Source organism: Panthera pardus, unplaced genomic scaffold, assembly GCF_024362965.1.
Source record: "Panthera pardus isolate Hobbes unplaced genomic scaffold, ASM2436296v1 HiC_scaffold_8, whole genome shotgun sequence".
Taxonomy (NCBI): Eukaryota; Metazoa; Chordata; class Mammalia; order Carnivora; family Felidae; genus Panthera; species Panthera pardus.
Window position 1 is genome coordinate 143118717 of NW_026527013.1, and position 20790 is coordinate 143139506.

The 20790-nt window shown below is 39.1% G+C and overlaps 1 protein-coding gene across 6 annotated transcripts in view; it reads right to left on the reverse strand.

Annotated features, from left to right (window-relative positions):
- The window catches only part of GRM8 (glutamate metabotropic receptor 8), a 759959-nt gene that overhangs the window by 589960 nt on the left and 149209 nt on the right, over positions 1-20790 (reverse strand). For all 6 annotated transcript variants that reach the window (XM_019452624.2, XM_053896813.1, XM_019452622.2 and 3 more), the window contains exon 3: positions 11183-11399. In XM_019452624.2, the coding sequence (XP_019308169.1) occupies positions 11183-11399 (217 nt within the window). The remainder of the gene's footprint in view (positions 1-11182; positions 11400-20790) is intronic.

The following is a 20790-nucleotide window of genomic DNA, read 5'->3' on the forward strand; positions in this document are numbered from 1 at the left end:
ATGTTGTTTCATATCTGCAGAAGGGTGTTTTTATATTATGTTCTTCTATCGACACAGTAAAGTGCAAATTGCATCTTAAAGCTCCCATCTAGTGCCGGAGTTTCCAAGCAGAATTGCTTTAATGAGAAAGTGACTTTGGAAAAGGAAACAAAAGAATGTGATTTTGTTAGGGCTAGGCAAAGGAGGAGAAGCACACTCTTGCCATGACTTGGGCATTCAGTTTTGAGGCATGTAGAGACCAGCTGGCAAGGACAAGGGGAAACAAGGCTAGCTAACCTGATTACAGAAGCTGATGCCTCAGGAGAAACTTGAGTAGCCCAAAGCCCAGTATCATCCAAAGGACCAGGTCAAATGTGGGCTCAATTCAGAAAGAACTCCGTAAATTCAGCAGCTATCATTGGTGTTATGAATTGAATTGTGTCTCCCAATTTTCATTTATTTTCATTGCAGTTGTAATTAAGTAAGGGTCATTGAAAATGTAGTTAAGATGAGATCATAATCATATGAGGTCACCCAATATGAAGTCATATTGGATTAGGGTGGGCCCCTAATCCTATACAACTGGTGTCCTTATAGAAAGGGGAAATTTGGACACACACACACACACACACACACAGAGTGTATGCCATATGAAGATGCAAGCAAAGATCAGAATGATATGCCAACATGCTAAGGAACAGTAAAGATTGCTAGCAAACCATCAGAAGCTAGGGGAGAGGGATGGACCAAATACTCCCTTCCGATACTCTAAAGGAACCACCCCTGCAGATACCTTGATCTAGGACTTCTAGCCTCCAGACCAGAAGACAATAGATTGATGTTGTTTAAGCCACCCAGTCTGTTATACTTTGCTGCAGTAGCTCCGGAAAACTAATATAATCGGTGATGAGAGTTAGGTAGCAGGAAAAAAATAACTCAAAAGAGGGACCACACTGTTGATATGACAGATTCTGGCCCTTTTCAATCATTTGCCTGGGAATCTCTGAAAAAGAACCTTAAACCATCATTTGAGGCTAAGTTCCCTTATTCTAGTGATGTGACACTAAAAGGATGTGAGAAATGTAAAAGTAACAAGCTAGAGAGGGTCAGGACCCCAGCACATAGCAGGGGCCCACTCCATAGGCAGGGCTATCCTCAATGGCTTTGTGCAGAGTCACACCTCAGCAGCTGGGCGAGAATACAGGCAGGACTGAACACCTCCAACCAGTCAGATGAAAGAGTTGACAAGGAGTTGGCAGTGTGTCATGACCCAAACCTCAGAGTCCAGAGTCTGGGGCAGAGCCCCAGTCCCAAGGATCCAGAGCGTGAATCAAGGATAGGACAACACTATAAGTTTGCAGTGACCTAGAGACAGGCTCAGGGCTCACCCCAGGACACCACCAGGGTCCATCATGGCCAAAACATTATAAAGCCTGTATGCTTGTGGGCTGAGCCTGAGGACAAACTGTTGGCCCTTCGGTTCGGACTCAGGAACTGAACAAAAATGAAAACACTATCAAAGGCATAGGTGATGCTGGGTAGGAGAGATCAGGGAGAAGAAGAGCTAACAGGAGAAGGCAAGTCATCAATGGATACATCTAAGTAATCATCAGTAGATCAAGAAATAAAAATTGTCAAAAACTATATGCATTTTATACATATTAAACATCTCACAAATACACACAACATTCATTACAAAGTTGGTATCATAGTCTACATTCAATTTTTTGTGCTGCCTCTTTCATGGGAAACTATGCTTCTGTTGAAGTTATCTAACTTCATTTCACTTCACATCACACGGTGTCCTAACTTTCTTGGAGCTTGGGGTCCACAGACTGCCACCCTCTGCTATGTTACACAAGGTCTTTTTGTTACATGACTGCAGGACACCCTCTTTTGGGCCCTGTGTTCTTGGGCAATGCCTGTAAATGATGCCTCTGTGAAGGCAATGATCACATCCATTTGTAATTGTTTGTTTGCTTGTCTGAATCCTCTGATACACAGTGCCCAGCATGGAAGCAGAAGCCATGATTCATCTCTGTATCCTGAAAGCTTAGCGCAAGTGTGACCTGACACAGGGTGTGTGCACAATAAATGCAGGCTGAAGAGACTAATGTGTAGGTTGAAAAAGGAAGAGGAATGAGCAGTGTTCCAATGCTGATATTTAATTAATTCATGCATTCAACTAGTGCCAACACTATTGTAGGTAACATATTAGGCCAAAAAAATAATAGTAAGATTGGTCACTGCCAGGAGGTACAAAGCAAGATTCAAGAATAAGGAGTACTGGTTGCCTTTAATTGAACACTTACTTGGACCTCACTGTGCCTTATTTGTTCATTGAGCAAAATGGACATAGGCTCAGGGCAATAAGACCACTCCCAGGTCACCTACTGCTGAGAATGAGTTCCTAACACAATACAAGCTGACAGTTATTGAGCATTTACCATGTGCCACACGTTGTTATGATCTCATTCACATCTTGTACAGTTGTTAAACCCATTCCACAGATGAAAAATTGGGGCACAACAAGATGAAGTTACCCAAGGTCTCACAGCTAGGATGTGAAAAATCTGGAACTCAAACCAAGAGCGAAAGAAGCATTTAATCACTCCCTAGCACTGTCTGTCCTAAGGGACTGGGTGTGGTCTGTACCTACAAATTATAGGCTTTGGTATTTGCCAATAAGAAAATATTAAATTCTGAGTGGCTTAACAGTATGGAAGCCCCTTAAGTTTCCCATATAGGTTACACATCAGCAAAGAAAATGTATAAGCCATTATTGGAAACATCTCTGCCTTTCAGTTCCCAGAGCCTGAGCAAGTCTGACCTCTAGGCTCACAAAACCAACACGACAATGAATATGGTAACATGGCCACTCAACAGGAATTCCTGAAGCATCAGTTATGTTCCAGGCCCTCTGCTGGATATGGAGGGGTGGGGGAGGGTGGTCCTTCCCCTGAGAAAAGCACAATTTAGCAGAAGACAAACAGAGAAATTGCCATTATGGTCAGAGCACCAAGTGATGCCATAGGGACCCACAGGGGCAAATCAACAGAGAAACTGGCATTATGGTCAGAGTGCCAAGTGGTGCCACAGGGACCCACAGGAGCAAATTGCTGAGGACGAGGCAAGATATTCCAAACTTATCCTGGTATCTCAACCCTTCTAAGTGGCAACTAAACAACCAGACCCAAGCAAAGACAACTGCCAGGTGACACAATAATTAATATTGTGACAGGAGTAGCAAGAATAAGACTCAGGGTAGAAGACTTACATGGTGGTTGTGAGGAACTAATAAAGAGAACAGAGAGGAAAAGCTACACAAAAGCCTCCTATATTTCTTTTTTTTTTTTTTTAAGTAGGCTCCACACCTATGCAGGGCTTGAGCTTACAACCCTCAGATTAAGAATCAACATGCTCTACTGACTGAGCCAGCCAGGCACCCCAACAAAATCCTCCTTTCTGATCTTCCTGGTCTCTCAGGAAGCATATGAATAAGCTTGAGGGTGATTAACCAATCAAGCCAAGCCCTCTCTGGCTATTTATCCTACACACCAGGCAATACATCTACCACTCTCATAATATATAGGTCTGCCACACATTGGGGAAAAAAAATCCATATTATCCCCATTCCTTTCACCAGTAACACCTGATATTAAATAGCGTGTTAGAGTTTATGAATAGCATTCACAAGTATTATATCATTTGATGACCACTGAGAAGAGGGCACCCATTTTTCAGACAAGAAAATTAATCCTCAAACAAAGTCTCATAATTGAAAAAGACAGATTTAAACAAGTTCTTAACTCCAAGGTGGGTTCCACTACATAAAACTGCCAGTGTTTACTAAACACTCAACTACAGCATCAGAACCAGAGGTTTGAAAGTGCTTATTGAATGTTATTTGCTATTTCACATTAACAGCAGCTGCTGCTAGTTAGCAGTTCCTAAGCCCTAAATATTAAGAAAGGCCAGGGTGAAGAACAGCTTTGAAATGATGCTCTATTTGATCAGGTTTTGCAGGAATTGTTAAAATCATATACACTTTCTCTGGATCCCTATAAAGCTTCTGCAGGATCACTGCACCTGCAGTTCCAATTTACAATTTCCTCAGCCCTCCTTTGAAGTTATTCTTGCCAATTACCTGGTGTTAATATTAATTAAATATGATTTGCAACTTGAAATGTGGTGTTATCAATGGAACTCAGCTGTAGGAATATAAAGTAAAGTTTTCAATTGAATTTAAATGTTTCCTTTCATTCATAGTATTTTACAACATTAATACTTCTGTCAAATTGATTTTTGCCTGCTGGAAGTCATTTTTCCAAAGCAATGAACATCTGAGGGAAAAAAGCTGCTCTTTATGTATTCCTTTCTTTCTGTCATTGAAAATACTTTGTTTTAATCTTGAAGTGAATCCATTTCAGCTAATAGAAACTTGGTTCTTGTTTATAATCCAAGAGGAAAAAAAATGCTTTCTTTTAAAACACTACTGAGTTACTTTAAAAATATGATCAGCACTTTTCAATTGTATACTAGGAACGAAGTCTCCCTGAATTTATTGCTTGACCCCTGCCAAAAAATAAATCACTATTGGCAAGTGTCAGTCATTTTATATACAAAAAAAATTAATTAAATTGGTTTATTGCATTAACATTTCAAACAGATTGTGCCAGTCCAACAACCTCTGCAACCCCTTCCAATTCTGAGATTTTAAGATTCCAAACACATGTCAGACAATAGTCAGAAGCTTCCAGCATTTGCAAATTAGAAAAAAAAAAGTCACGTATGGTAAAAGATTTGACAGAATCAGGTCTATTCTGCCCCTTGTAATGTGTGTGATGACGACTCACTAGCCTGTCACCTTCAATAAGCCATTCATAAACATGACTGATTAAAGGAGGGGTTTTGCCATACTGTAAAAATCCACAGTGAAAAGATATAATGCTTTCACAAATTCCTTTTATCTTCAAAGATAAAGCTTTAGCTTTCTTGCCCCTTATAATGATAGTGGTAGCATTAACATTTATTATCCTGTCTTCTTTTTTAAAATAATATAATAAGACAAGTGAAAGCCTATCTAAAGACTCAAGGAAGTCATTTATGAAGTCACAAGCTGCAACTCCCAAAGTTTATGATGGAAAAATGTAAGAATATATTCTGAAAGCCTTTATTGCAATATCAATGAAAACATCATATCAAATAATTAAAATAAGACAAAAGCTGAAAACTGTGGTCTTAACAACTAAGGGTGTGTAACACGGGTGATGGATAAGTCTTAACAACCAGCAGCAGTGGAGCTATTCCCTTCCCTCAGGTCACAAGAGCCCAAAGGAGAAAATAAAAATCAATTAGGCCTAAAAGGACCCTCTAGATGTCCACAATTTTCTAGGTGCCACCAAAAGGACAGTACCTTGGAATTACACAGCAGGGAGGTTGAACAGCCAGTACACCACTGTACAGGGAGTGCCCCCTGTGATCCTACTAGAAAGTTCTTAACTACCTAGAAGCCTAGGAAAGCCACACTCTTAGATGCTACCACCTACCCCATTCTGGAACCCTGAATTATCTGTTAGATCATTCCATCCATCCAAGTAGTGAGATAGGGAGAGTAAAATTGTATATAACATTCCAAAAGGAATTTCTGAACTGGTTTTATTATGGGCTACTCCATTAACCAAATTCTGTCTACTTAGCACCCCTCACATCCTCATTTCTAACCTACTGACCTCTTGGTCTACCTCCCATTCCTTTCACTGCAAGTTATCTCCCTAAGTATACCCATCTACACTATTACCCTCCTGTTATGGGTTTTAAATTGTGTCTCCCAACAACATATGATGAAATCCTAAACCCAGTACCTCAGAATGTTAACTGGAATGGAAAGTGAGCTCAAAATGGAAATAGAGTGATCCCAAATGCAATTAAGATGAAGCCATACTGGAGTAGGGTGGACCTTTAATCCAATATGATGGGCATCCTTATAAGAAGATAAGACATAGAGACAGGAACAAGAAAGGGGAAGCTTGTGATATGATGATGGAGGCAGAGATTGGAGTGATGCCTCTATGAGCCAATGAACACCAAGGATTACTAGCAAAAACTAGAAGCTACAAGAGGTAAGGCAGGATTCTCCCCTACAGTTTTCAGAAGTAGCATGGCCCTGCTAACATTTTGATTTCATATTTCTAGTCTCCAGAACTGTGAGACAATACATTCCTGTTGTTTTAAGCCATCTAGTTCATGGTAATTTGTTATGGCAGCCCTGGGGAACTAATGCACCCCCCTCTCAAGGACACTCCTTGATTCTCTGTCATTGTACCATACGTGTTCAGCTATGCCCACTGGCAAAAGTTCTTATTCTCATATGAAAATCTGCCCAATATCCTTGAATTTTTCCTCAAGAATCCCTACCATCTCCCATCATGGAAATCTTCTTCAAAGGAGACTGAGAGTCCCCCAATAGCTACAAACCTAACAAGAGAAGAGATTCTGTCATACTCTTAGATTTGCTAAGTCTAGGCCATTATTCCCATACTTTTTTTTCCCCCATTTATACCAATTCCCTAGCTTTACTGAATGTAATTGACAAATGAAAATTTTGAAATATGTATATGCTGTGAAGTGATTACCACAATCAAGCTAATTAACATGTCCATTACCTCATATGGTTACTATTTATGTGTGTGTGTGTGCGCACGTGTATGTGTGAGTGTGTGTGCATATGGTGAAAACACTTAAGATCAACTCTTAGCAAGTATACAAACCAGTATTGTTAACTATAGTTACCATTCTATACACTACATCTCCAGAACTTACTCATTTGGCACAAATGAAAGTTTGTACCCTTTGGCCAACATCTTCCCATTTTTCCTACTCTCCAACCCCTAGCAACCACTATTCTACTCTCTGCTTTTATGAATTTGACTTTTTCTGATTCCACATATAAGTGAGATCAAGCACTGTTTGTCTTTCTGTATCTGACTATTTCACTTACCATAGTGTCTTCTAAGTTCATCTATGTTGTGCCAAATGGCAAGCTTTCTTTCTTTTTTAAGGCTCAATAATATTACCCTTATATTTTTTTCTTTATCCCTTCATCCATCAATAGACAACTCAGGTTTCTCCATATCTTGGTTATTATGACTAGTGCTACAATGACTATGAGAGTAGGTACCTCTTTGACATACTGATTTCTTTTTTTTTTTTTTTCAGATATATATCCAGAAGTAGGAGTTTTAGATAATATAGTAGTCCTATTTTTAATTTTGGATTATTTTCCATAACAACTGCACTAATATACACTCCTACCAATAATGTACAAGGGTTCCCTTTTCTCTGTATCTTTACCAATTCTTAGTATCACATACCTCTCTCTTTCTCTCTCTCTCAAAAATAAAGATTAAAAAAAATTTTTTAATAATAAATGTTGTGAGAATGAGCTCTGGGCCTACATCTCAGTTCCTTCCTAAGCTCTAGACAAATGTTCTTTGTTGTTTTTCTCCAAAAAGATATGTGTTGTGCCTACAATTTATTGTATTTATTCCCATCCTATCCCAAATCAACTTCTCCATTTTACTGATTCTTTTCTATTTGTGGTATTTGCATTCTCCCAATTGCCCAGGTTCAGAATTTCAAGTTCAACTTTAATTTTTTTCTTACCCTCAAGCTCTACTTCCAATCAATGGCTAAGTTCCATAGACCCCATGTCACAAATGTCTCCCAGTCTGTTATCTCTTCCATTTCCATTATCATTGCCCTATATCAAGTCAAGACTGATATTGCACAGTCCTCTCAACTGGTCTCCCCATCTTCCATTTCCCATTAATACAATCTTAAATACACATTCTGATACATCACTCTCTCCTTAGCAGTTTCCTTCATTGTCTAAAAAATAAAGAATAAAATTACCTCTCTATGAGATGAAATACTCAATTATGTGTCCATGTCAAGCTTTCCAATTTTGTATCCCATACTTCATGATAAAAACTACAGTCAGGAATGCCTTGGGCTGAGACTATAACAGCTAGGACATCAACGGACTACTTGTCTTTATTTTATTAAGTAACTCCTGTCACGCTCCCCTTAGAAGGATCTTGGCTAGATAAGAGCCATCACAGATGTCTGTGTTCATGACCATCATTCACTCATTTTCTTCACTCTTGGAGATTCACAGATACCTCCCCCAAGGCTCCGATTTGTTAAAATGAAAAATATTCTAATCAAACCATACAAGTAATTTATCACTAAACAGATTTTCATTTCACTATCATTCCATTATGATCTGTCTGAATTAATAAGATAGGAAACACTGGAAGCCCCAATTTACACTGAAATTTCTTAGCAATCAATGTTTCTAAAGAGAGAAATTCTGAACAGCAGAGTAAAGGAAAATTTATGAGTTGGGAAAATATATAATTTTATTAATAGGCAGACACTCCACCAAATGAATTTATACATCTCCTTCTCAGTCAAGATACTACGATTTTTAAAAACACACTACTAACATGGTGACAGAAATGTCACCAATGTTGTAGTAAGAGAAGCGAATGTTACAGAACTAATGAATTTCCATCAGAGTCATCAGATCATTTCAGAATGGGTTAAGTTGCTACCATTTGCTATTCCCATTAATATCATTGTCATGTAAAAGGTTTAATTTTCAGCTATTTTTGTTCTAGATAAAAATCTTTGTCATTAAAATGAGGGATGATTTTGATATTTAATATATTCCATGGCATACTCTAGTGTGGTACTAATTTGGCCTTTTCAGTATTCTGCATATTAATTGACAATCCAGCCCTCCTCCATTCCCCAGATAAGTGAGTGTTGAAATAGAATGGACAACCAATCAAGTCACAGAATACTGAAAGGATCGATATAGAAGAAATGTGTTGCTCTAATCAGGAGCATACACAAGGCACTAAAATTATTTTCTCCCATACTAATGACTAAGATAGAAACAGGAATAATGAACGTACCATCTGAATCCTTTTATGTGACAGTATTACCAAAGTATAGCAATGCTCCCCAAAAGTGAAAACTAAGTATTTCTTTTTTTAGTCAAAAGAATAAAACTGCGATCTCACTTAACTTTTAGAACAATGCATTTTATCAGATTCTGCAACAACTGGCAAATTATGTCCTGTATTGAATTTTTCATAGCAATCTGTTTCATGCACAGAAAATGTGACCTGTAGTTGAAGAATGTACAGGATCATTGCAAAAAATATATCATTCCAATACATACTCTATTAGTTTCCTTCTCTTGTAGAATTATCACTCTGGTCGTACTGAAATCAGCTGCTTAAATAATGCATTAACCCTGCTTCCAGAAGCTGTTGTTTTCATTTGAGTGGGCATTTCCTCTAAAGATAAACTTGGGATTCTAGTCCAAGAAGATAATATAATTTGTCATCATTTGAAGTTCAACTGAATGCTTGAATCATTTTTATAGCAATAACGACATAATTTAAAATTTCACAGAAAAAGATTATGGTATCATGGACACTAACAACAGGTGTGGACAGTTCTCTGATTAAATCAATTAACCCAATCTGTCCAACAGCACCAGGCCTTTTCTACATTTTCTGCAATAGCACAACTCTGGGACAAATGTTAAACACACTAACCATTGTGTATAATAAACTCTCATGCCTTATTATATGCAGAAGAACAGATCCCAGCTATCTTCACGTCTTTCCAGAGAAACCTTATTCCAATAATATAACTTTAGACTCTGCCCTTACTAATTCTAGATAAGCCCAAATCACTTCCATGGTCTTTTCCTGAGCTGAAGTCTCCAAGAAAGACAACGAATTATCAATATAATTTCTTCCTTCAAACTCTCAAAAACAGTTACTCAAAAACAGCTGGGGGCACTTTAATTTTCCACAAAATTTTGTTAGTACTCTCATAGAAAAACACCTACACTTTATTCAGTAATTCTCAATAAGAATGATAGTATTTTTTTTCAATATATGAAATTTATTGTCAAATTGGTTTCCATACAACACCCAGTGCTCATCCCAAAAGGTGCCCTCCTCAATACCCATCACCCACCCTCCCCGCCCTCCCACCCCCCATCAACCCTCAGTTTGTTCTCAGTTTTTAACAGTCTCTTATGCTTTGGCTCTCTCCCATTCTAACCTCTTTTTTTTTTTTTCCTTCCCTTCCCCCATGGGTTTCTGTTAAGTTTCTCAGGATCCACATAAGAGTGAACACATATGGTATCTGTCTTTCTCTGTATGGCTTATTTCGCTTAGCATCACACTCTCCAGTTCCATCCACGTTGCTACAAAGGGCCATATTTCATTCTTTCTCATTGCCATGTAGTTCTCCATTGTGTATATAAACCACAATTTCTTTATCCATTCATCAGTTGATGGACATTTAGGCTCTTAAGAATGATAGTTATTTTTAAGTAACAATATGTCTCCTTTCACCCACAAAGTTATATTGTTGACCAGTGAGCGATAAGGTTTGTGCTCTAAGTTGTTTTTTGTTTGGTTCCAGTTTTTTCACATAATGGAATGGATTTACAACCTCGTGGCTAAACACACACGTAGTTAAATGCCTATAGAGATTTGGATAAGCACCTTGAAAAAAGCCCAGGACAGAGCTCTTCAGCACCTTGTTCTAACCAACGTTTTACATACTGCTCTTCATTCCAATGTAAGCTACAGAGTATAAGGTAGGAATAAAAATGCACAAAGTCAAATATGACAATAAGAATATTGCTGAAGTATAGCCTTGGGGGCTACTTCAGTATTGTTTTAAGATGATTACCAGTCTTAATCCCTCTAGTGTTGGATGTTAAATTCCACTGCCTTTTTTTTTTTAATTTAATGACTTGCTAATGTAAACTTCCATCTAGAACAATCAAATAGTATGTCATTTATTCAAATTTACAGTGGCTCTAATGTGCCAGCAAACTCCCTCGTCAAAACAGACAACTTTTAAAAATGTTCGCCTGAGTCAGGAGCTCTACTTCCTAAATTAGCACCAAAGTGTCACCTTGATAGACCATGAACAACAAAATCATTTATAATAAACCCAACTTCCCCTGAGAGTGGACAGCCTAGGCCATGCATCTATAGGAGCTCTAATTATTTCATACAGATCAGAGAGCACTTAAAGATGCTCAGACTTCCACAGTCTGTCACCTCCAAATATAATCATCTGATAAATATATGCTTACCAATCTCCCTTGAGATCTGAGTGAAGGCCTCCACACCACTCTCTCCATAGTTGCCCTCAGAAGCCAGTGTTGACACATAATTCCACCCCAGTGCTGTAACAATGTCCACCATGGCTTGCGCTTGGTAGGAGTCAGGCGGGACTACCCGAGAGAAGAAGTCATACCTGGTGTTATCACTTAGCTCTGGGGCTGTGGATGCATAGCTGATTTGAGGTATCTGCAAAACAAATGACAGATCATTTCAACCCATGAGGAACCCTGTCAAACAATGAGACTAAATAAGACACAACAGACTAAATAGCCAGTAACCTAAACACACCAGCTGGAAGCCAAAATACGGTTTTGTGACCACCAATTTAATTAGAAAGTATTATACAAATGTCTGTAGGATCACTTTCTTTCACAACACATTTATAAACAGCAAGAATGAATTTAGTTTCGCTTCAGGTTCTGAAGCCAAAGCAAAACGTTTGTGTGCTTTTTGTTTTTTCTTTTTTACATCATAAATGATAAGTTCTGGTACAGAAATGCGGCCAAAATGAAGGTATAATACATACACATATCTGAAAGGTCACCTCTGAAATTGTCTTTGGCTTTAGGTCATAAAGGTTACATGACTACAAACAGAGAATTTAATAGACTTTTTTTTACACGTGATACCATTTCAGTCTTAAGATTATTGCTTTTGGTAAATTATTTTAAATATATAGTTTTGCAAGTTTATTCACTATTTACTGATATAATCATTGAGTATCACAAAAAGATTTGGGAATACCAACTGTGTATTTTCTAATAGAAAGATCTTTCCAGTTTCCCACTCAAACAAAATCACAAAACAGGAATCTATACTGTAATTTCTTTAGGAAAAGAGAATGTTTTCTGACATACACAGGGTGAACTGCCAGATTTTCAAAATTAGGAATCCTGTGTCATTCATCCTACATAAATTCAAAGTGAGTAACAAATTAACTACATGCCACAAATCTCCCCCCCAAAAAACTTGTAAAATATAACATTTACTCATATATCCAAGTGAGGACTTCTACTCTACCAATGAAAAGTGCTAGTATAGAAGAGCACATGGACGCTAAAGCAGCACAGTGGAAGGACATTCAGGCTAGATGGGGCACAGATGACACAAGAAATCTGGCAGACAATGAAGGGAAGGACATTTTAGCCACAAGGAACCACATGTCCAGAGGCATAGAGTCAAGAAAGGGCATGGTAGATTCCAGGAATTGCAGCGTTTCACACGGTGGGAATGCAGGATAGCAAGGGAGGAACACCAGGAAATAAAACAGCAAAGCTGGACAGATAAAGTGCTAGTCAGGTATGACAAAAAGTGTGGATTTTATCACAAAGGCATGGGGAAGCACAGAATGACTGTAACTAAGCTAGTGGTGGAATCAGATTTTTGTTTTAGAAAGTTCACCTGGCAGCAGTGGAGAGAGTGGCGGCCCTCAAACTTCAGCGTACACCTAGGTAGTCACATTCCAGCAAATTCTGACTTGGTATGTCTAGAGGTTTAGAAATCTGCATTTTACTATGCTCTCCAGAACAGTCTAATGCAGGTGAGCCTACACTGTGCTTAGAGATAAATTAAAGGAAAGTCATGCTAAATGCAGGACAACCAGTTAGAAAGTATGTAAGTATGAAAGAAAGTATGAAAACTGAACTAAGGCAATGATGGAGAGGGGTGGGGAAGGGGGAGGGTGTAGAACCTGTAAGTATCTAAAAATCAAGTAAAAGTGTAGGTAATGAGGATAAATGTGGAATGACTCTTAGTTCCATGGCTTTGGTAACTGGGAAGATGATATTTGCTATTTACCAAGCTACACAGAAGAAGAGGAGATTTGGAAGACAAAAATGATGAGTTTAATTTTGTGTTTGCTTTTTTGGATCCTCCTATGATATGAATGAAAGCAACCAAAAAGTAGGCAATAATATTGAGGATATGAAGTTCAAGAGTCTTCAAGACTGGAGGTAAAGAATGGTGGGGGCGTAGTGAAGGAGGTAGTGAAAGCCATGACAGTGCATGGGATCACCCAATGAAAGTATGAAGGGTGAAAGAAGGGTTATTTGGGAGCATGAGCTATGTAACAGTGCATCTCACCACCCCTCTGCTGCCATACCGTAGTGTGAAAATTCAGAGGTCAAAATGACTCCAAGGTGCCCAATTCAGGTTGTTTGGTTAAAGACTCAGGTTTGACTAGTACATAAAGCAATTAACTGTGCTATCCATCAGATCCCATGATTAACGTGAGTGCTAAGATGTCAAAAAGGCTGCAGTTCCATCTTCCCACATAGGGTTGCATAGTCTGGAATCTGTCACCCACCACACCCTGGCCAGATAATTCCCAGTCCACATGGAGGTTTTGACTCTCCTCTTGACATCCTTGAAAAGCCCTCAACATTTGAAAAACCTTTCATAGGTCTAGAGAGTCCTACTCCATACCAATGGCCAGTTAAGTAAAACTAAACTTTTCAAGATATAAAAGCCTCAGTTACCCAGGGAGCAGTTAGAACAATGTGCTTGGAGCTCTCCAGGGTGCTGCAAGATCCAATCAGCTTCTGTGCAACCTGTACTTTATCTATACTGACTGTAACAATGATTTAGCCTATTTAACTCCCAATTCTGTCCCATCCTGTTCTGGTGGGATTATGTTAACTTGCTTATTAACATCGTGAGACCATAAAAAACAGTCTGACCTGCCTTCCTCCTGCCTCTTTGCTTTCTCTGCTAGATACACTGGCCCTATCTTGGCAGACTGTTCCCTTGATTAGACTTTGTGCCTTTCTAGTACATGACTACTCAGCAAGGACACCCCTTCAAATCTCAAACTGAACACCAAATCTGGGCCCTTTTCACCTTTTATTGCCTGCTTATAAATAACCTTGGAAAGAGACAATGAATGACTCAGTGAGATCTTTCTTTTACTGAATAAAACTTTCGCAAAGATCAGGAGCATGTGCATTTCTATGTTCTAATGAAAGAGATTCGGCAGCCTGACTTTCACTTTAGAAGGAATTCTGTGCATGAGTGTGTGTGTGTGTGTGTGTGTGTGTGTGTGTGTGTGTGTGTGTAGGAGGACATAGGGGAGCATTCTATAGCAAATTCTATAGCACTATACCATTTCCTTGTCCTATTTGGATATATACCCTAGTTGGGTATATAATAATCCTCCCACTTCCTCGGCTACTCAGAGTCCAGCAGTAAAATGACTTACACAACCCCCACCTGGCCTATAAGAATGAGCCACCCCTTTCTAAAAATGAGCACAAAGTGTGAAAATTGAGTGTTTGAAACCAAAACTAATTATCTCAAATTACTACCTTTAGTCAGTCACTTTCAGGGCTGTTTAATTAGCAGTCAGCATCATGTTTAGGATTAATTAAACAGGTGTAAAGGGTATATAAAATAAAAGTGCAGATAGAAAATGGTTGTTTGAATAATTAGGTAAAGGACTTTCTCCCCAAAGTCTTGAGGAGTTTTCTCTTTGCAGATCAATGTGTGTAAAAGTAATGTGAGAGTACATGTTTGATTTTCCACTTGTTCAATTTTGGCTATGTTGCAGTCTACAATAATAGACATGAGGACATACTGATCATATTTTAAGATAGCTTTTCATGTTGTCATGAAGTCACATCTCATTTTAATTTTATTGTGGTTGACCACTAAGCATTGCCTCATTAAACATTTTAATTTCTGTGCATTATTCTCAAATTAACCCCCTACTGACAACTGAAGTGAAAACTTTTTTTAAAACCTGGAATGTTACTTTTTCTTTTCCCTACACTAAATCTATCCTAATGAATCCCTTCACCCTGGAGTTTCATCTACTAGAAAAAAAAAAGTAAAAAACAAGTGGTGGGTGAGGGACAGAAGTAGAGAGATAAATGAGAAACAAAACAAGGAGAATGTACCAAGAAAACAGGGTGTTAGGGAAAGCATTCTGCATCAGCTCATTCTTTGGAAGAAAAATATCCTTCATGAGCCTCTGTTAACTCTCACTTGCCCATTCAAAAGATACTATCCAAACTCTTCTGGATCACCAAGCCCTGATATCAGACTCTGTCCTATCCTCTTCCCAACTTCTTATCTTCCCTGTCATGCCCTGACAGTGTCTGCACTTCTGCCCATGCTGTTCCCTCTATAACCCATTCTGCCCAGATGCAATATCCAGCTCAAAAGTCACCTCTTCCTTGGGAAACTTTTGCTAATTCTCTCAGTCAGAGCTGTCTTTTGCTGTTCCTCACTCTCATAGCCTCCATCATCTGACAATACAACCATGACTGTGTGCTGGCTTAGAAGCCTCCCGCGGACAAATTCTCTATTGCTTAATTTGGTATCCTTAGCATCTTACGGAGAAAATACTTAATGAATGCTTGGAGACAATTAGTTAATTGAACTGTGGCAGAATTTTGATGCAGACTCTTCCCCCACAGCCTTCTACCCTGAATCCCATCAAAATATTGGATAGGCTATTCTCCATTTGTCCTTCTTGTTCCTTCTCCTTCCTGCTATGTGTCCTAGGAATCTGCTCTGTGACTATCTCACTTGAGTTCCTTCACCTCAGGCTTCCATCTGAGTATGGTCATTAGGAGACACCAACAGAGATGGGAGGGCAGGGGACAGAAGTTAGAGTATTGATTCCCCCAACTCCTTCCCCACCAACTTGGTGTTTCTCTACCTAAGCCCTCATCTACAGCTAAAGCTCTTGCAAAGTTTTAGTGACCACTATGTACTCTTGCCCCTTTATATCTTCCCAGTGTTGCTAGTTTCTGAGTACTTCCTATCCAGTGTTGGATCCTTTAACTGTGCCCACACCTTATAAATAGTATTTTTATTAACCTTTCTTCCATGACCCCTTCAGTGTGCCAGAAGCCTGACTAATACACCCACTCTTCCAGGTCTCTATAGAAGAGACATCCACTCTCATGCTTCCCTACCCTCAGCCCTGCCCTAACCTCTCAGCCCTTCTCCATCCATTGTCCGTTCCAGCCTTCTCTATCACTGTCCTTACACAATTATTTCCTTTATCTTTCAGTGCCTCATCACATGAAATTGCATCGCTTGAAAACACCTATCATTTTGCTTTTTTCTTTCATTTTGCTTTTTATCATTTATTTTCCTTGCAATGAGTTTTCATAAGAATATGTAGCACTTAAATTAAGGCCATATTTCCATTACTCAAATAAAGGATATCTGGGGCAATTAATTGCACAACTCAAGATTTGTTTGTTAGGAACATTGGTTTAGTGAGAAAAAAACCTCTTCTTTTTCCACTACATTTTCACTTGAGCCCACAGAAGAAGAGATTTCCTGGGGCACCTGGGTGGCTGAGTGAGTTAAGTGTCTGACTTCAGCTCAGGTCATGATTTCATGGTTTGTGAGTTCAAGCCCTGCATCAAACTGTCTGCTGTCACTAAAGAGCCCGCTTCAGATCCTCTGTCTCCCTTTCTCTCTGCCATTCCCCCACTCACACGTGTGCTCTCTCTCTCTCTCTCAAAAATAAATAAACATTTTAAAAAAGAAGAGGAGATTCCTACCCCTAACCTCACCCTTGGGGAATTATAAAATGCATATTTCTACCTAGATCTCTACCTCTTACTTACTCTCCCCAAAGGAGAGAGAAGACAGAACAAGAGGTCAGATTCTACACTTAGTGGGGCAAGAGTCATGAACAGGCTCTGCCTTCATTCTTTGACCTGCCCACACACATCCCAGGTTTCTTTTCTCTGTATGGCAAGGAGACCAGGCTAGGCCTCCCTTTCTGGGAAAGAAGCCCACCCCTCCTCTCCATATTCCACAGACAACCAGCTGTGTGGCAGAGCAGGAGGCCCAAAGCCCATGTCACTGGTTAATAAGATTTCTGTGCAGGTAGAAATGAGTCCTAAGGTTGAGATGTAGTGTGTAATTAGGCCTCAAGTCCACACTAAATGTTTTCCAGTCCAGTTCTTAACAGACAGCCATGTGTCTGAGGAAGTTATGTGATGTTTGCCCACCTGTTAATAAAACTAGTTACTCAGTCCACGTTTAGCTAGTCATTCTAAGAATCTTGGCCTTATAAACCCTAAGAAAGGCCAAAAGTCTGACTTAGAACTCAAGGAAACAAAAGTTCTACTCTAGAAAAAAGAAATTCAGTTACAGCCTCTTGGATATTTTGATAAAAATAAACAAATATATATAGAAAGTACATATTTTAAATGAAAGCAGAGATTTTGGTCTTCTCATGACTGTTCTCTATTTCTAGACAGAATCTCAGATTTTTGCCTAGGACTTGGCTGCTCAGAAGACTACATTTTTCCAGCCTTCTTTGCTGTGATCATTAGCAGTGGTTGAGGGTAACTTTTGAAAAATGAACTTGAAGGAAAAAGGCATGTCTTTCTCATGCACCTCCCTCTTTCCTGTTGGCCAGAATTTGGACAGGACCTCTAAAATTCCATTAGCCATTTCAAGTCATGCCCCAGTGATGGCAAAGCAAAAAGCCACACCTCTTGGAACGTCTGGGTGGCTCAGTCAGTTAAGCATCCAAGCATCCAACTCTTGACTTAGGCTCGAGTCATGATCTCACAGATCAAGCCCCTGTAGAGTGAAAGCCTGCTTGGGAATCTCTCTCCTCCCTCCCCCTCCACCCCACCTCTGCCTTCCTTCCCCTCCACTCTCAAAATAAATATTTTTAAAAAGCCACACCCTAGTCCAAGGCATTACAATATCTGGATCCCTAAAACTACAGCACTATTTTTCCTGCTTCCTTCCTTAACCCTCTTAAATCTACTCTACACCAGTAATGAAACTGATCTTTAAAAAAAATCATATAATATCAAAATCTTGCTCAGAATCCTTCAATATCTTCCCATCGCTCTTATAATAAAGCCTAAAATTCTTGCTACAGAATCCTTGTAGATTTAGCATCTGACATCTTTCCCCTCACTCCCCTGATCCAGCCACAGGAGCTTCCTCTCTGTTCCCTGACCCGGCCAAGCCCTTTTTGCTCTCCAAACTTCATGCTTATTGCTCCATATGCTTTTCTCAAGTCTTTCCAGGCTTTCCTCATCCTTCATTCAGCCTTAGCTCCAATGTCTCATACCCAAACAAACCTCCCTTGACCCCCCACTTCCATGGTGATCTCCCCACCCCCATTAGTACCTCACTACCCTATTTATTTCCTGTATTATACTGATCACAACTTGTGTTAATTTGTGTATACTGTTTCCTCTACTAAAATGTAGATTCTATAGGGGTGTTCTTTGTGTTATTTACAACTGTAACATGAGCTTCTATCCCATAGAAGTTCAATAAATATATATTGAAAAAACTAACCCATCCATCTATCAATCAAGGACCGCTTTTATTATTTTTCTCCAAGCATTATGATTTTGAAAGATTTTTCTATAAAACTATTTAAGGAAAAATTCATCCATTTCCCATTTTCTTTATTACTTAAAGATCTATTCATTTGCTAAAGCTTCTGATCAGCATGAAATATTTGTTGTTACCAAGCTGAGGTGATAAAGTTCCAGGTCACATCAACCAAGTGCCATTTCAGCTGTAGGTGTGCAGGCTCATCATAGGGAGGCAGGCTACTGCTACCAAGCTTTTTGAAATGCTGAAAATGGCCATGAAAATTTCATAACTATCTTGGCTAACATTTCAATCTGTCATTAAAGAAGCATAAAAATCACACTTCTAATCAAGGACCAAAGTCAGAGATTTTAAAATCATTTGCCCCTTCTTGCTGATCTTCATCTGTAAGATGGATATTCTAGACAGGGCTGCAAATGCTTCTATCTCCCTTAAAGGCCTGTGTCTCTCCCTGTTGTCATCACTGAGTCTTACTATACATGACTGAGAGGGTATGATGGGGTATTGTCGAGATGCAAAGGGGCTGAGGAACTTTAAGACACCATAAATACTCATTCATGCTCCAAGAAGCTTACAATTCCACTCCAGCTGCCTTATGGGTGTTTCCCATTGTTCACATATCAAAATACTGTGGATTAGCATAAAACTTGCCTTGTCTGTTCAAAACACTATGAATCTTGCATCTATATCTCTCATTTCCTGGTTCGTCAAAGATCCCTAAAGGGCCAAGACAACCCCAACAAGACTAGCAATGAACCACCTGAAGCACAGTTCAGAGGAAGTCCCTCAGAATCCTGGTAAATTTAAGTCTTCCTATAAGACACTCATATACATCTAAAAACAGGTTTGTAGACAGAAGACAATTTAAGAGCTGAGTCACCTCTTCATCATCAATTCCTGCCAAAAAGGTTTTTGTTCTTGTTTATCTCTACAAACAACCTTGCCCATTGATTATTGAACTTAATAGTGGAGAAGGTTAGTGGGGTGGGTTCCTCGTGCTGTTCAATAGCATCATTGGTTTTCTCCAGTGAAAGATCAGCTTGAAGCTATGCTCTTTCCTCAGGGGGTAGTGCTTGTCTGAGCACTTCTTCAGTGATGCTGGCCTTAGCAACAGCAGCCATCACTATGAGAGCTTCCTGCCACCTGGCCTTGGGATGGATTTATTGTTTTACAGAACTAGGTCCAGGAAAGTATAATGATTATGGCCATTTAACTTTGTCATTTCAGATGTGACTACTTTACTGGTATTAAAACCACTAGCTCCTTGTGACAGAACATGAATTTATAATCAGAAATTACATAAAAATAAGAAGTTGAAGCTAGAAGTCAATGTCTAGCATTGACCCTCCTTTCCTCACACTGTCCTGAGCTGTCTTGCTCCTCTCAACTTCACAAAAATGAATAAGGAGAAGGAAAAGGAGAAAAGAAAAGTAGAGCCAAAGAGTGGAATAATAGTGAAGAGTGATGACCACCCTCTATTTGCTTTTCCCAAAACATGAAGAAGTACTATTTCTCTCCAAACCAAGACCCACTCAAAGCTATCCTGCCTGCACAGTAGACAGACAGTAATCTTCCTATTTGTATAAGTTAGTGCCAAATGTGAAATTCAGTTCCTGGCTTTCTTCTCAGTTGAATTCCCAGTCAATTCAAAAAAGGACACAAACTTTTGTGTTTTGATACACAGTGGAGCTTAGCAAAAGAAAAGGAGAGGAAGTCTATTGAAATAGGATATTGTGGAGGCCATGGAGAGAGAGAGAGAAAGAGACAAGGAGAGAGATTTCACTGTATTCTATCTTTATCCTTCTCCACAATATCAGCTCTTCCAGAATAAGCAAACTCTACCTACACACCACACTGACAGGGCCTGTGGTTAATTAACATAGCTGAGTATAGCATGCTGCTGGTAGGTTTAAGGTCACAAGTTTAATTCCATTATGGGCCAGGATGCAGACTGTACCCCTTACCAGAACCTTCCTCCTCACAAATGTACAGCATCAATAACAAAGCCAACCGGAGAGAGGAGAGACAAAGTCAATTCATTCTCAGTCCTAGATAAATAATTCAAAGATGGCTTGCTACTGATGTGAATCTGAAATTTCAGAGGCATATATGAAGAGCTAGTCATAGGAGGCACACTTTCTTCAAAACAAAAAGTGCATTTTTGTACATATGTATACTTGAAAATATACATATATATATATATATATATATATATATATTACACTTACAAAGTCATTTCTTG